General features: G+C 43.0%; 2 protein-coding genes across 3 annotated transcripts in view; one reads left to right on the forward strand and one right to left on the reverse strand.

Moving 5' to 3' along the window:
- Positions 1 to 6,203, forward strand: part of Clvs1 (clavesin 1) — a 184,335-nt gene extending 178,132 nt beyond the window's left edge. For both annotated transcript variants that reach the window (XM_051160040.1, XM_051160048.1), the window contains exon 6: positions 6,044 to 6,203. In XM_051160040.1, coding sequence (XP_051015997.1) covers positions 6,044 to 6,131 — 88 coding nt within the window. In that variant the 3' untranslated portion in view covers positions 6,132 to 6,203. The remainder of the gene's footprint in view (positions 1 to 6,043) is intronic.
- Positions 6,204 to 9,850: 3,647 nt separating this feature from the next.
- Asph (aspartate beta-hydroxylase) overlaps positions 9,851 to 17,317 on the reverse strand; it is a 210,404-nt gene continuing 202,937 nt past the window's right edge. The window contains exon 23 of the mRNA XM_051160059.1: positions 9,851 to 10,188. Coding sequence (XP_051016016.1) covers positions 10,038 to 10,188 — 151 coding nt within the window. The 3' untranslated portion in view covers positions 9,851 to 10,037. The remainder of the gene's footprint in view (positions 10,189 to 17,317) is intronic.

Consider the following 17,317-nt stretch of genomic DNA (forward strand, 5'->3'; position numbering starts at 1 on the left):
TCCAAAGACGTCTGAGCACTTCTCTTTTCATCTCTACTTTTTTAGGGGGCGGGGTGGGGGGTGGGGGGGCGGTTTCGAGACAGGGTCTCTCTGTGTAGCTCTGGCTATCCTAGACTCACTTTGTAGACCAGGCTAGCCCCAAACTCAGAGCAATCCGCCTGCCTCTGCCTCCTGAGTGCTGCAATGAAAGGTGTGCGCCATCACGCCCAGCCTTCTCTTTTCAGCTTTCAGTGGACATACTAACTTCATTTGTAGAAGAAACATGGAGGCAGGAGAATTCCTATGACTGGGACGGTTTCATATTGGCCAATAAAACCCTTTGCAAACAAACAGGATAGAAACAAATATATCTGGCTGCTGGTTTCACCATCACCTCCCTGGTCCCTTTTCTCTGGCCCGCTCCTCCCTGTCTCTAAGTTTTGATCAGGTTTCTGGCAGCTGAGCTCTGTTATCAGCTAACTGTGCTCTGCCCTTTTCGCCATCCTCACTGCCTCAACTCTCAACCAGTTGAGACCCCCTGTGGGGGTCTGAGGTGTTAGGATGAATGGTGCACATGTAGAAGACTCAATTTTATCCACTGTTGACCAAAATGAAGTTTTTATAAATTATAGGAAATTAAATCAATTGTTGGATTTTTCTAACAGGCATGGAAGACATGTTCCTATAAAAATTTGAGTATTGGCACAATGCCTGCAACCCCAAACCTTGTAATGTTGAGGTGGGAGGACGGGAGTTCCAGCCCAGCCTAAGTTACAAAGTGAGACCTTGTCTCAAAATACAAACAAGAACAATAAAAATTTAAATTACTAATATGAATATGATATTTGTATATAAACTTACAAGAATGAGAACTGACACTAACCGTATGTATACTTTTATATGTTTGCCGTAATTCCTCTGATCCCCAATATCCTGTCACTTTCATAATTTAGACATTATTATTACTCCTAGTTTACCAAGGAGGAGGTAAAGTTTACTTAAGGTCATAAAGTTAGTGGTGGCACAATCGTTCTAATCCAGCAGGGAGCCCCTTAGGGGAAATTCTTCTATACTTGAAGTTATTTGAAAAAAAGAAAAAAGCTCTACAGATTGCTTAGGATACTTTAAATATATGTATGTATGTATGCGCAATTATGTATATATTTATCCATACGTATGTGTGTACAAGGTGCACCTTTTGTATGAATGCATGTGTACATGTGTGCACATTTATGTGTAAGCCAAAAGAAAACCTCAGATTTCATTTCTCAGGTGCAGTTCACCTTGATATTTTGATGAAACGGTTTCTCCCATTGGCCTGGAGTAGACTAAGCAGACTGGCCAGGAACTCCCAAAGGTCTACCAGTCTTCTCTAGCTCTGGGATTTCAACATGTCTTAAGCTTTTTTAAAATGTGGGTTCAGGGAATTTAAATCTGATTTGATGTTTGTGCCGCAAGCTCTTTACTGACTGAGCTATCTCCTAAGACCCAAATATATGTTTAATTTATTCTTGAAGAATTGCAAACACGGATAAAATATACTTTGATCAAATCCACCCCCACCTTCACCCCAGAAGAAATTTCCCTTCCCGGCTGGAAACCCTATAAGCTAAGATGTTAGATAGTTCTGAATTCTTCCCCAAAACCAAGACTACTGTTGTCTTGGGGAACTAGAATGACCTTTGTGCGGTTCTTCTAACAAATGGTTAGCCCCTGATTCAAGGGAGGGCCCAACCGAACCATCCCTACTCAACCTTTTGATCCTGGCATTGTGGTTCATAGTCCTTCATGTAAAGGACACAGCAGTCAGGACTTTATAGGGTTCCACCATAGTTAGATGGGCAATGGAGGGCTGTTAATGAGGACACAGTGTGATGGCCAACATGGCTAAATAAGGTTTGGGATATAAACCTCTTCCTGAGATCCACTATTATAGTTCCAGTTGTTGATCAATGCAGAATGAACTGACTCAGGGCTGGTGTTTCCTATTACATCCTCTTCCTGGGAGCCAATCACTGCAGTCTTTCAAATATTAATCCTCACCCATAGTCCTTCATCACATGAAGTGGGAAAAGCTCCAAATGTGAAGGAAAAAGAAGAACAAATAGGGAAGTGAAAGAGGGTGAAAGAAAAACAGACCAAGGCAGAGACCAGCAAGAAAGCATTTCATGGCTATGAAGACTAGGTGAGGCCTTTTAGGAGTTGCCTGATCCACTAGTTAAATTACCCATCACCCAATTATATGGCATTCCACATTGAAAAAAAAAAAAGACCAATACAAAAGTTTAGTTTAGCACAAGAGCTCAGCTTCTCATGAGTAGGCGGAGCCACTGGATGGACTTCTCCACAGGGCTGCACTGAGAACGTGTCTGAGGGCTGAGCACATGTCCGAGCACTCTGCACAGATAGAGGCATGTTTATCAGAGAGCAGCTGATTTGACTTTCAGAGAGAATTTTAATTTAGCTAAAGCACTGAGGGCAAATTTCAAGAAGGATCCCAAAGAAATGGGATTCCTCCCTGGCCCCTCCTCCACCAGGAATCTCATGCTAGGGGAAGGAGAGGACGCCAGACAGAGGTGAGAGATCATCTCCTGGAAAGAGGTTTCAAACAGTTCTAACCCATTGTATGACAGAATGAGACCAAAATCGAGATAGGGATGGGTCAGCGATACTTGGACCATGCCTTGACCAGCCTGTCCATATCCTCCACCTTCTATTGAAACTTTGATCTCGCGTCAAGACCCAGAAGATGGACTTGAGGCGTTTGATGGATGTGGTCACATTAAACAAATCTTACTTTAATTTTCACCCTTTCCATTTAAAAGAGAAGAGTTTGCTAGGTTTTTTTTTTTTTTTTTTTCCCAGTGAATCTCAAATATTTCATGATTAGCGAGTCACTTACATCAAATCCTAATAGGAAGGGTCTATTGTGTGACTGGGTAAATAGAATTCCATCATGTTGAAAGTTAAGAATCCATGCTCTCATTTAGGGAACATACAAACCCTGGGCAAAACACTGTTTATTTCCTTATTCTCAGTATCTCGGAACAGGCCTATTGTCACTCACCAGTCAACCACGAAACAGGCTATGAGGTAAGACATTCTAGGCCGTTGCTGTCATTGTATCCTCTGGAAGAAATAGCACAGGTACCAGTTGTATCCTGTGAAACTGAACACTGGCCATCTGAATAAGAAGGGCAGATGATACTAGTGTGTAAAAGGTAGATTTTTCTTCCCAACTCCCCATCTTTCCACACTCTCTTCTCAAGAATTCCTCTCCTCTGGCTAGCCAATGAGGCATCGGCCACAGGTCTGCCTTCATGTTTGGAGCTGTGTGCCTGTGTGACTTGACAATGAAGGATTCTCACCTCTATTCACAGTTATTGCTGTATAGCAAAGCTCCACAAACATCACTTAGCACCACTCAGTGGGAAGAAATGATGGTTTGAAAACTCACTGAGATCTACCTGATCTTCTCTCATCATAGTATGAGAAGGGAAAGCTTGAAAACAGATCTAATAGTCATTAAAATCAGAGGTAATAACTTGGATTGACAAAACATTTTGAAATCTAAAAGGATGGAGACAGGTTGGAAACAGAAAGCAAATTTCAAAAGATGAAATTTATTACTCAGTCTTAAGGTTTTTGAATAAAATAGTCAGGCTGGAGAGATGGTTCAGAGGGTAAGAGCACTGACTACTCCTCCAAAGGACTGAGTTCAATTCCCAGCAACCACAGGGTGGCTCACAACCATCTATAATGAGATCTGGTGCCCTCTTCTGGCCTGCAGATGTACATGCAGACAGAGCACTGTATACACAATAATAAATAATTCTTTAAAAGTATTTTAAAAATAATAAAATAGTCAAGGTGGGAGGGAGATGCAGAAGGAGCTTCGTCTATAAGGACCACTTCCTACACAGATGCCATAAAGGACAATGTGGCTCTTGATATCCCCAGCAGAACATCAACAAATGAGGTCATCCTTTCATTCTGTTCTGCAATCAAACCATAAAACGTGGTGTGTAATTACCTGCCGATGGTGGAAAAATCTAGAAATCTTGGTGCAAGTGGAGTCCAATTAACCTCACTAAGGAGTAGTGTAGTTGGGGAGGGAGCTCAAACTAAAACAAAGCTTCGAAGCAGACTCCAGGAGGGATTGTGTATGCTGAGCCCTCCAGAGTCAAAGGTCACACATGGCAGATTCAACCACTGAGAGGATAACAGACTTCACTTCTTGTTGTAACTCCCTGATCAATGCAGTCTATACTTGATATTAGGCATCATAATCTACAGGAGGATGAGCACGGGTTCTATGCAGATACTACATCCGAATATAAGGGACTTGAACATCTGTTGATTCTGATAGCTGGGAGGGCCCTGGAGCCATCCAGCATAGGTAGAAAGCGGAAGCCAGCAGGGACCCCATGGCTCTGGGAGGCAGAATGAAAGACAGGACGTGGGTGTTTTCAAAACCAGGTTGGAGTTCAATGTGAAAAAGATTCTCACAGGGTAGATCTCTTGGGGGCATGGAGGAGTACGCTTCTCAAGGTGGCTGTGCTTAAGACAATGTGTGTGAGTAGTGCCTATGAGTAGCTACACCTCACTGTGACTCTGGTCCAGGTGCTGTTTTGTGTAATAAAGTTGATTTCTCTGTCAAAAGTCTTGTTTCAAGTTTCAAGAGTAGATTGCCATCAGTTTCCTTTATTTTCACAAAATCCTTGGTGCGAAGCACTTATGCAGAGGGAGGTGATGTGTGTGCGTAGCCAGACACCCGTGATGCTCTGAGTCTCATTCACATTTCTTTTCTCTGGTTCTTATATAAGACCTCAGAATATAACCCAGGCTGGCCTTGAACCCACACCCCTCTAGCCTCAGCCTCCCAAATTCTGCTTTTACCAGTTTGAACCACCAGGCCTGTTTGTCTTGATATCTTTTGGGGTTTCCTATTTTTCTGCACTTAGGTAAAAGAGCATTCCTTCCTTCCTCCCCCATATTCATGCTGGGCTCTTAAATAAGACAGGCAGAGGAATGCATCGGAAATGTGTCAAAGATCTGAAATTCTACTACTGCCTGCTCACCTAGCCATCCCAGCAGCAGATGAATCTGTTTCTCCTCCAAATGCTGCACACAGCACCTAGTGCTGTTGTTTGGGCTGACTGATGTTTCTAGTAGAAACTAGCTGTCCCATATTATATGGCAATTGTAGTGTTTTATTTTTTCATTTGTCTGTCTATCTATCTATCTATCTATCTATCTATCTATCTATCTGACATAGGATCTTATTTTGCAATTTAGGTTGGTCTGGAACTATGGTGCCCAGGCTGGCCTTGGAATGGATTTTCCTGCCTCTATCTCCCCAAAGCTAGTGCTACATGAATGCCCTGCCGCGTTCAGCCCTGATATAGCTCATCTTGTGCTTTCTGTACTATGCTATGAGAGAGGCTAAGCACCTTAGGCAGCGAGTCCCAAGACAGGGGAAGGATCATTAGACTTCCAGCAAGGCAGATCTCTATAGGTAGCTACAAGTGCTTCCAGCTGCTCACAAGTTCTCTGCTCTCCTCCGTATTGTTGCAACGCTGTCCTAAGTTTCTTGTCTAGTGATACTTTAATTTGTTTTCAGCACTTAAAAATAGAGACTGTACCTCCGTTTCTCAGGGTTTCAAAAGTGGTGATCTCATACAAGTGACAATCACCTAACACACACAAAACAGTTGGTGGTTTGGCATCTTTGGGATCACCTTTATCTTTATTTGATACACACACATACACACACACACACACACACACACACACACACACACACACACACACACATAGTTACACTCATAGTTATGGTTTACTGCAGCAAAAAGATACAGGTCAGATTCAGGAGAAAAGGGTCTCAGAAAGACCAGGTTCAATCTCCAGAAAAAAAAAAAAAGGTAAAGTGGTGTGTGGAAACCAGATACCAGAGAGTAAATACTAAGCAACTATTTTATGTGCCTTGGTTCTCAAGGAGAACAGCAGCCGTTACCAGCATGAACTGTCTGTGATTGTGTGTGTTTCCCTCCTCTCTTGTTAGATCTCAGTCTGTGGTAGAAGCTGGGACCTTGAAACATGAAGAGAAAGGAGAAAGCGAAAACACTCAGCCCCTGCTGGCTCTGGACTGAGCCACCATCATGTGACAGTCCCATGCACAAGTCTCCAGTGGAACAGCCACCAAGGACGTCTGTGCAACTGACCTACAGTCACGTGTGCTCTGCTTGTCATGAGTTCTCCACTCCACCCCCAGCCATGACTGGCAGCAGCCATTGGTCTGAGCAGCTCACACTGGACAAAGATCTGAGAGATCCTCTTAGGATCTAATTGAACTAATTAACGTATGTTGTTGTGAGGGGTTGGGGGAGGGTGTTGAAGAAAGGCATTTGTGTAAAAAGAATTCTTCCTCCCCACATATTTATGGCAGCAAATGTACTTAAAACGGGAACACTAATTTTGCTGCACATACATTACAACAAGAATTGCTCTAAGGATTCACACAGGAACCTTCTCCGGCTTTTGCAAATTAAGACAAAGTTCATTTCCAAATATACACAACAGAGTCAAACTGTGCAGATACAATGACGAGTTTGATGTCGTGCAGAACCCCAAGACAAGAGTAGCTACAATAATTTCCTGTTTTATTGACTTGTTTTCTGACCTAATCACCAGCATCTAAGTGTTCATTCCTAAGAGTGTGATCTCACAAGTATGGCCATTTGCAGTTTTAAATTTAAACATCCTGGAGGAATGATTTTGATATTACGTCATCTGTCAGGCTATCAGCTGACTTCATGAACTGGGCTTTAAGAAGACACAGGCATTTTGGGAAATGACCTTAGCAACGTGATTCCTGTAGGAGGAACATGAAGAGGAAGCAGAGGAAGCAACTCGTTGAGAACACACACACACACACACACACACACACACACACACACACACACCAGTGACAGGAGCCCACTCAAGTTAGTTCTTGGGTTACTATAGCAAAGGAAAAAGTGCTGGCAAGTAAGTCACTTTGTCCCAACCCTCCTATTACCCATGGAGACAGACCCTGAGGGGACAGACAGTCAAATCTCACAGAAAAACCCTACGGATGGCTCAACATTAAGCATCAAGCTAAAGAAGACCAGGAATGCAAGACGAAATGCCAAAGACCAACCTACTTCCTTATCCATTCTTCTTAGAAATGGATCAAGTCAGGAGGTCAGATAGACATCAAAGGGTAGGATATTTTCTCTGTGCGATGTTTCCCAAGACCAGCTGAGCACATGCAGGTATCTTACTCCCCAGCCTTCTGTATGACACAGGCACTTTCTAACATTGACCAGAGTGCCTCATGTACTCTGCTTAGTAACTGCGAATTGTAATTGCGAATGCTTAGTAAAAATATTATACGTTGTAAGCATTTGGTAGGTTGATTTGCTAGCTGAACAACCTAAAGGGAACAGAAAACCAGTTCAACTCTCAGCCAGCCACAATCACCCAAACAACATTGCGAATTCTCTCTCCTCTGTCTCCCCTCTCCTATTCCTGCCTCTTTCTCCCTCTGTGTCTCTCTTTCCATAGTCCTCCCCCCTTTGTCCTCCTCTTCCCACTTCTCCTTTTCCTTTCTTTCTCTGTTTCTCTTTCCTCCCTGACACACTCCAGTGCTGGAGATCAAACCCAGGGCCTTGTCATGCAAAGCAAGTGTTCTGAGCTGCATTCTAGATGTATATTGTTTCTCAGTTGATCTACTGTTTTATTTTTTTTTCTACTGGCAGAGAATAGTAACAGAAGCTATTTTTATGTTCCAACCTTGAATAAGTAAAATTGAAACATAAATTAAAATATCTCTCAAACAATTGCATCTTACTATATAAAAACACCAATTCATTTTTGTATAGGCCTTTTGAATCATAAAATAACAACCTTGGAAAATGTCTATGAATATATTGGAGTAATTTCTTTTCTTATGACACAAGAGAAAGGAAAAATTAAAGTGAATTAGAAAATGTTTTATTGCTTGGGTTTATGGAATAAACATGGGATCCAAGTACTCAAAATCCCGTTGGAGTCAATGACTGACTGCCAACTCTTGTAATAATAGTGGTAATTCCGGCTTTTCACATGGCAATATTTAGAATCCTACTGTAATGACCATATTTTTAAAATGTTATATTTACTAAGTTAAAAGATAATTTTTGCTCATTTCCACCACTTTATTACATGAATGTAAGGTGATGGCTTAACAATGAGGACGTATGACTTGCATTTTGTTGTGTGTATGTACCATAGAGGAGACCCAAACCCAGTAGGTGAACGAGCATTACTACACGAACACTGGATTGTATTGCCTTCTGTCAGTAAGTTCCTCTGTTTAATAAATACTGAAGAACACAAATAATTTTGTGTTTTCTAAGAGTCTGTTTTCTTTTCTGGAATTTGGTAATGATTTGATATTTTCCTCCCATGCCATTGCCATCTGTGTTAGAGGAATATTTGAACACTGACAAAAGAAGAAATAAGTACCAATTTGAGAATGGACACATATTTTGTAAATATTTTTACTAAAAGCTAATATCCTTAAGCTAAAAGAAAAAGAATCAACTTCAATGTCAAAGAATTGCCCTTTAAGTGAGGTACAAAACTGCCCCTTTTGACACTGGATGAAAAGACTGCATCTATATTTTATCTACCTGTGTGGCTGGACTATGTGCCATTTCTGCAGCATTGTTGATCGACTGGCTTAGAGATCAGTGCATGGACATCCCTACATTCTAAGGCTCGAGTTATCTTTAACTTTAAAATAGAAATCCACAGGCATAGATGCTTTACTAGTGAACTGATCACCTTGAAGACCAAGATGGTTTTCTACTGCTCTTCCTATGCCATGGGTAGTACTCAAATCAAACATATATGTGAAATGCCATTTCAAAACGATGAGTAGAACTTTTTTTTAGTGAGGGAGATGGAAAAGTCCTGCAAATTCAGAATCAAACAAGCTGGACCCCTTACACTTAGGGAAGGATCCTAGCATCCCCGGACACTTCCCACACAGCTATTCCTACATTGATAACATTGTGAGGGGACTCACTCTCGGAGACCAGGAGGCCATCTTTGTGGCACTCAAGTGGATCTACAGAGGCGGACACTATATATTCCAAGTCCTGCAGTACAGAAGTACAGAAGGCAAAGAGGCCAGGCCCCCCCCCCCCCCCCGGCTGTCTGATTCCGACAGGGGACTTTCACTCCCATGTTATAGTTTCTTGCCGGGCCCCACTGTTTGTAGTATTTTCTTCTCACAATATGAAATGGTTCTGTTGCTTTTCTCAGCTAAAAAAAATGTTGCTCTTAGAAATAAGATGCTTGATGGCATTTGCATTATTAGGACAGGGAAAGGGGAAGACACAGAGTCTAAATGAAGATACACAGGCTGACCCAAAGGTTGGCACACTTCATAATCTTGGGGTAACTTCCTATTTATGTTAGGGAAACAAAGTTGCCTTCTTCATCACAAGTGTTTTTTTTCCCCTAAAAGAAATATGTCTTAATTTACCAAGAAAATTGCTATTTAACAGTTAGAAGTAAAGTATTTATACCTCTTGTCATTAAAGTCAACAAACACATGGCAGTCGCTGGTGCCAACATAGCTTAGCTACCTAGAAAAATATAACTGCATAGAAAAATTACAAACTAAAAAAGTGACTCATTCACAGTTTTCTACATACAGTTTATCCTCAGTTTTCATTGATGTACACACTATTCTATGTAGAAAAATATCTTTGGCCAGCAATGTAGATATAACCAAGTGTTCCCCTTCAATCAAGGTACTAGTTCCGGGCTGTCTTGAGCAACACGAGGCGAGGGGCCTCCTAAGTGAACCGCAGTAAGGCAAATCCTCCCTCCAGCATTCCCAATCCAGAAGGAGCCTTAGAGGTCTTTAGCTCAGGTGAGGAAATGGAGAGTCATGGCACTTGAACTTGTAGATCCACACCCGAAAAGAAAATCAGAGAGGCAGCCTCCCTGGAGAGCATCCAAGTCTGTGTCAATCCCTTTTAAATTGCAGGCAGGCTGCGTCTCTGCTGAGGGGTCAGCTCGGGGTGCCACACATCCACGATGAATATCAGCCGGAAAGATGAGGCATCTTGCCACACCTCGTGCTCGAAGGAGTCATCAAAGATGAGCACTTTGCCTTCTTCCCATGTCCTGGAAAAGAAAAACATGCCATTTGTCAGAACGGCGCTGGCAGTGCTGCGTGCTTGAGGGTCAGTTTGTGTTCATAGGCAGGAGGCCCCTTTTGTGACCTCCTTTGGGATATGCCATAGCACCAAGCCTGAAAATAGTCTTCCATTAATAATTAAGAACTTCAATCTTCTTATTAGGGACACCAATTTTCTCATGAGGCTCTAAAGATATGCAAAGCACGTGGGCTGGTGATGAGGGCATACTGACAGTATTTCATACCCTCCATTTAGTCTAGCTCCTGCCTCGAAACGGATTTGTTTAGTCAAGCAAGTATCTAGAAACCTGGTTCTCAATCTTCCTAATGCTGCAACCCTGCAATACAGCTCCTCATGTTGTGGTGGCCCCAACTATAAAATTATTTCATTGCTATTTCCTAACTGTAATTTTGCTACTGTTATGAATCATATGTAGGTATCTGACATGCACGGTATCTGATATGTGACCCCTGTGACAAGTATCATTGGATTCCCAAAAGGGTCGAGACTGATACGTTGAGAAGCACTGATCTAGGATATAAACTCCACAGCTGTCATTTCAGGGACTGGTTTAGGCTTCTGGGTGGTGGTGAAGAACCAAGTTTCCACCTCCCACAACCCACATAAAAGCTGGACACAGAGCATGAGCACCTGTAACTCTAGTATTCTTCTGGGGAGATGGGAAGCTGAGAGACATGATATCCCCAGGAGCCTGTTGGCCAGCCGGCCTAGTGAATGCAGTGGTTAGGAACAAAAGAGAGACCCTGTCTCAAACAATGTAAAAAGGGAGGCCCGACACTCAAGGTTGTCTCTGAGGTCTACACACCTGCAGTTGCAAACATGCATCTACGTTTACCCTCATACAAATGTGTGTGCACACACATGCAGGATTCTACTTCCCCGTCACATGCCTTCTGTTGGGATTCAGAACCGGGAAAAGTGGCCAAGATGGCCATTGAACCAAAGCAGACCTGGCCTCCAGGTTCTCCCAGCATCCCTCAGTCCCTACCTGTCATGGGGCATAGCTGGCATTCTCTGTCCTCTGCACTCAACTTTCCAGGCCAGGGGCTAAGATTTCCTTCCTCAGAAGCTATCCTTACATAATGCAGACATTTTGTGTGTTCTCTCTCTCTCTCTCTCTCTCTGCATTTCCTATCTTCACTTTTCTGTAAGTGCACCGTTTCTCTCTGCCCCCACCCTTTTCTTTCCCTCTGCATAGTGACTTCACCAACACTCTCCTGTGAGGTCAGTGAACCTGCCCAGGAGCTACCCCCAATAAATGTGCGTTTAAGTATTCTAATTTGGCTTGAGTTGGCTCATCTCATTGGCAGAGATAACATAGCAATGTCCATACAAAAGATAAAAGGCTTATGTGTTTTAGCATCGCTAGAACTTCTTTCTGTTTCGAGGCTGGATGGTGTGCTGTTCTGTGCTCCCACCGGTTCAGCTTGTCCTCATCTACCAAGTGGCATTTGAGTTGCTCCCACGTCCTGGTCCTGTGACTTTGTTGCTGTGATCCTCGATGCTGTCTCTTTTGGGACACGCGCCATCTTTTTCTTCTGTCTGTCCTGTAGCTTTGTCGCTTATAGCCACTGACATGGTTCACCTTCTCTGATAACAGTAAGATCAAGAAAATGAGCACCTCTCTGTTTAAGATATCTCAGAAGAAGGTTGACTTTCTTTTCTTTTTGGTTTGTTCTTTTCTTAGTTTTCTTTTCAGATTTGGTTTTACATGGTAATGAATGCCTTTTCTGTCATTTGCTACAGTCTAAGTTTCTGTCTTTTGTAAACCTTGGAGTGAACACTATATTTCCTATATTCAGAGGAATTGTATAAGACAGCTAAGTAACACATTTGCTGCATTCAAGACAGAAAGCTGCGAGGCACGCCTCGGAGAGAACGGGCAGGTAGGTGGGTGGTAGATGGAGAAGGCCGGTTGAACTTTTTACTTGCAAATATTAGTTACTTTTTATCACTTAATAACTAGAGATTTTATTGTTAGATTTCTCCAATGTGTCAGTTATTCTTCTCTGGAGTGACCTTGCCTCCCCTACGTTGGTCCCCACATGCGGGAACGCCTGTGGAGCACACTACCGCCCTCTAGTGGCCAGAGGCCAGCCATCCTGGGGAAGATCAATGCACAAGACCAAGGTCTGCACTGGGTAGTACATAAAATCTCAATGACAATATGGTAACCGGCCAACACTGTTTCTGCCATGCTGTAACTCTCTGCTGAGGTACAATACAAAATTTTAAATGCTTAAGTGGAATTTCAACAGTCAAATGTTTTTCCTAGTAAAAAATTCATTTAAAAGGTGACAGCATTTAGCATATTTCCATCCTTTAATATTTATCATCTTCATGCTACTATCTACATATAAATACAGGAGCACTGGCTCAGCTCACAACTTCCTGTGGGTTAGAGAAGCACCGCACATCCACCACCTGCATGCTTCTCTCCTGATGCTTTGTGTAGGCTAACACTCTGTTTAGATCTTGGCTCTCACACAGCTCTCTTCTGAGGGATGGCGGGAGGTCCTACAGTGTGCTCTGCAGCACTGATTTAAAATACTCTGTGTGTAACCCACTCGCATATCAGACAAAGTTAATAGTATAAGCAAGATTCATTTCCAATCTGTCCATTTTCCTAAACCAGACTACTACTCAAGAATCACGTAATGTTTCAGGTCTGCATGTAAGACATTTCTTTCACAAAATGGATTTTCAACAAATGGACTGAGCTGAAAGCAAAATCATTTGGCCCCTGTGTCAGGAGTCCTAAGAGACGCAAGGATTCCTGTGATGCGACTACAAGTGTTTTTTTGTTTGTTTGTTTTTTTCAACAAGCCATTTCCCCAATACAACACAGATATATCTTAAGGGCATTATGCTAAGTGACTCAAGACAGTCACCAAAGGCCAGGTTCTCTGACTCTGCTTGCATAAGGTCCTGGAGCAGTCGAGCTCATAGAGACTGAAGTGAAATGGAAGCTGCTGGGCTGACGTGGGGAAGGGCTACGGACCCAGTGTTCAACAGCCCAGTCTCTTGATATGACACTCTGCAGCTAGGTGGTGGCAATAGTTGTACAATATGAATGAACTTAATGCCAACAAGCCACACACTTTAAGATGGTTAACATGATTAACTTATGTATTTTACCATGATTAAATACACAAAACAACAAAACAAAAACTACATGGGCAATATCTCTTGCTGGGCTTATATCTGTTCTTGAATTTTCTGTTTCCATAGAACACAGCAATGGCCATTACTTAGTACAGATCATTTCCTTAACAATACTGTCCTTTGTCTTTTCACTAGTTTCAGAGGCAGAACAAGTAAAACTTCAGCTTCAATTATTTGAAAAGGCAGAGGGAAGCACAACAGAATCTCATCCAAGCTGTGCCTCAACCTGAGCCGACACAGGTTTCCAAGAAAAGCTCCAACAAAACGACGAAGTCATGGCTGAATTATGATGCAGGCAGCTAAAAGACAGCAACACTTTTCAGGGCAGCAGCCTCCTGGAACTGGTCCCACATCCCTCTTGTGAGGGCTCAAGATACAAGTTTAGGAGTGGTAGGGACTGGATGAATATGCTTCTTACTGTTTGAATACCTGACCACTGAGAGAAGGCCTTCTGCCTCTTATGCCAACAGAAGCAAGAATATCCAGTAACAAGATAAAGCAATAGTGCATAATCCTTTAACTTCTCAAATTATTAAAATTATAACTAATGATAATGGTATAATGGTGGCAAGGCATATTTAATAGCTATAATCTTATCACACAATTATCACCAATAATAATTAACAGTGGTGACTCCAGATGCTTGTAGTCTTCCACCTAAAATCCTACATATATGAAGTGGTGACTTCAGGCTCCATATCCCTTACTGCTAGGAGTCTCAGCTAGGGTCATCCTCAAAGGGGTACACCAACCCACCCCTAAAACCTTCAACCCAAAATTTGTCTCACCTACAAGAAGTGTAGGGATAAAGATGGGACAGACATTGAGGGAATCGCAAACCAATGACTGGCCCAACTTAAGACACATCTCATGGGAGAAAGCCAAGTCCTGACACAACTAACGATACTTCACTTTCTTGCAGACAGGAGCCTAGCATACCTGTCTTCTGAGAGGCTTCATCTGGCAGCTGATGGAAACAGATGCAGAGACCCACACCCAAACAATAGTCCAAGCTCAAGGAGTTTTGTGGAAGAGTGGGAAGAATTGAGGCACCCAGAGGGGTCAAGGACATCATAAGAAGACCTACAGAGTCAACTAACCTGAGCTCATGGGAGCTCACAGAGACCAAAGGGCATATATGGACCACACCTCAATGCCCTACACATATGTAGCAGATGTGCAGCATGGCCATCATGTGGGTCCTCTAAGAATTTGAGCGGGGTGGGTAGGGAGCTGTCTCTGACTCTGTTGCCCACTTTAGGATCTCTTTCCCCTCCCTGGCCTCAGTGGGAGGGGATGTGCTTAGTTTGAGATGCCAGGAGGGAGGAATGGGGGTGGGGTGCATGAGGGAGGGACTGGGAGGAGAGGAGGGAAGTAGCTGAGATCAGGCTGTAAAGTGATTAAATAAATAAATATATAGATAAATAAATAAATGGGAGAATTCCTATAGATAAAAATGGCAGTGAGCTATGCTAGAATGCTTTCAATTGAGCAAAAGTCATGATATGGTTGGAATTTTTATCCAAAGAACCTGCATCAAGGCACGTCCAGCTTGCTCAGGACAAGCTGACTCTGTAGAAGCTGTGGGAATCCTATAGGTCTGGTTTGCTGTTACAGCCCAAGACCATGTCCTAGCATCTGAGGATGCCATTCTGAGGTGAACTATGAGGCATTTAATCAGGCCAAGCGGAACACAGGAAAAGGGGGCTCACAGGTCAGAAACAATAAAGCCCAAACCAACCTTGATAAATTCTCATCTACTTTAGGCCCCACATGCTGTCACTGATGTGAGGCTGAATTATCATCCTCTTCTGTTCCTTCTTCCCTCAAAATGCACACTGACAGAAATGACCCCCACCCCCTACCCCCCGCCCCCTTGCATCTCATTGGTTTGGAAGTCAGGGCATTTGTGTTTTTGCTAACTGCTGCTAACCATCTTTGACCGTGGCAAAGCATTTCACCTATGGCTCTAGTTTATCAATTTGCATATATTTGGAAATGGATAAGGTGGACCCAAGGTCTCCTGTCAGCACTAAACTTCTCTTAATTCTTTGACTGAAACCCTTGGTTATGAGGAGTTCATTCTTTATATGACATGAAAGAGTAAGCAAATGTTCGTCTAAGACATGGGCAGTGCTTGCTATTTTCCTCAATTGTTGAGTACATGAAATATCACCTAACTTCACAGAGAACCTTTCTTCCAATTAGGATTTTAAAAAGGTATTCCATGGCACACTCAAGCTCATAGCCTCTTCTCTCAGTCTCTTGTGGAGACAGCCTTCCTTCCAGCTGGCCTACCAGAAGAATTCCTGACCTGGACAAAAGTCAGTCCTGTGTCTTCCTCTGGGCCTCTCCTGGTTACTTCTACCTTCCTTCTTTTGGTTGTAGGTTATCAATAGCAGAAGGGGCTGTGACATAGATAAAGAGGTAAGAGCACTGCAAGAGGGAGGATGGAGTGGCAGAGAAAAGTTCACGGGCCTGAGCTGGTTAGTGTATGTCAACCTGAGTCAGGACCAGAGCATCTCAGTTGAGCTGCTGCTCCCATCAGTTTGGCCTGTGGCCAGTTCTATGGGGGCATTTTCTTGATTAATGATTGATGTGGAAAGGCCCAGCTCACTGTTGGTGTGTTAGCCTTGAGGTGGGACATATATGAAAGCCAGCTGAGCAAGCCACAGAGAGCAAGCAAGTGAGAGGCCTTCCTCCATGGCCTCCTCTTCGGTTCCTGCCTTGACTTCTCTAGATGGAAGACTGCAAAGTGTAAGATGAAAGAAACCCTTTCCTCCCCCGAGGTGACTGTGGTCAGCACTCTATCACAGCTGGAACTAGAACAGAGCCACAGGAGGAGATGACAGCTCTGAGCATAATTTCTGCTCTCAGGGCTGGTACAGAAAGAAGGGCGAGGCATACGCATTGAGGAGAGAGTTGTGCCGAGCCAACAGGGTCACACATTCTGTACTGATGCCTCTAACTTGTCTAGTTGTTCAGATGTAAAATTTTACTATTCTGCAACAAGCAAACCTTGGGCAAAACACTCAATCACAGTCCCCATGTGCACCATGCCTTCACCAGCCATGGCCCAATGCACCTTCCAGGTACTGTATCACCATTATTTTTCTTTCTTTCTCCTGCCCCTGTTTTCATTCATTTTTTTTTCCTTTTTTTTTTTTTTTTTTTGAAACCAGGTTTCTTTGTGTAGCCTTGGATGTCTTGGACTCACTTTGTAGATCAGGCTGGGCTTGAAGTCACGGTGATCAGGCTGCCTCTGAGCCAACTTGACATGAGCCAACTTGATTTCATCATTTCTTGGATCCTTAAGGTCCCTGAGTTTATAATCCAACTGATAAAACCATCATTGATGTTATAGGAATGCTGGCCTCACTCCCTGGAATCTACAGGACAGACAAATCACTTCTGTAGTAGCCAGACAGACACAAGGGTACAAAGGCTCAAATATATGGAGTGCATGAACCACATAGAACTCGGTAATGATTCTGAGTGTATTCCTATGGATGGCTTTAATACTCAGATTATGAACAAACAGGCATTTATTATTCCCATTTTACAGATGAGAAAACTCAGAGTTAATGAATGTGATGGCTGAATGAGAATGGCCTCCATAGCCTCATATATTTGAATGCTTAGTCATCAGAGAGTGGTACTATTTGAAAAGGATTAGGAAGTGTGGCCTTTTTGAAGCAGGTTTGGTCTTGCTGGAAGAAGTGTGTGTGAGCACTGGGGAGGGCTCTAAGTTTTGAAAGCTCATACCAGGCCTAATCTTTCTGTCTCTCTGTCTCTGTCTGTCTGTCTGTCTCTGTCTCTGTCTCTGTCTCTGTCTCTGTCTGTCTCTGTCTCTGTCTCTGTCTCTGTCTCTGTCTCTCTCTCTCTCTCTCTCTGTCTCTGTTTCCCTTCCTCCCTTTCTCTCTGTTTGC

Source organism: Acomys russatus, chromosome 2 (genome assembly GCF_903995435.1).
Source record: "Acomys russatus chromosome 2, mAcoRus1.1, whole genome shotgun sequence".
NCBI classification, from domain to species: Eukaryota; Metazoa; Chordata; class Mammalia; order Rodentia; family Muridae; genus Acomys; species Acomys russatus.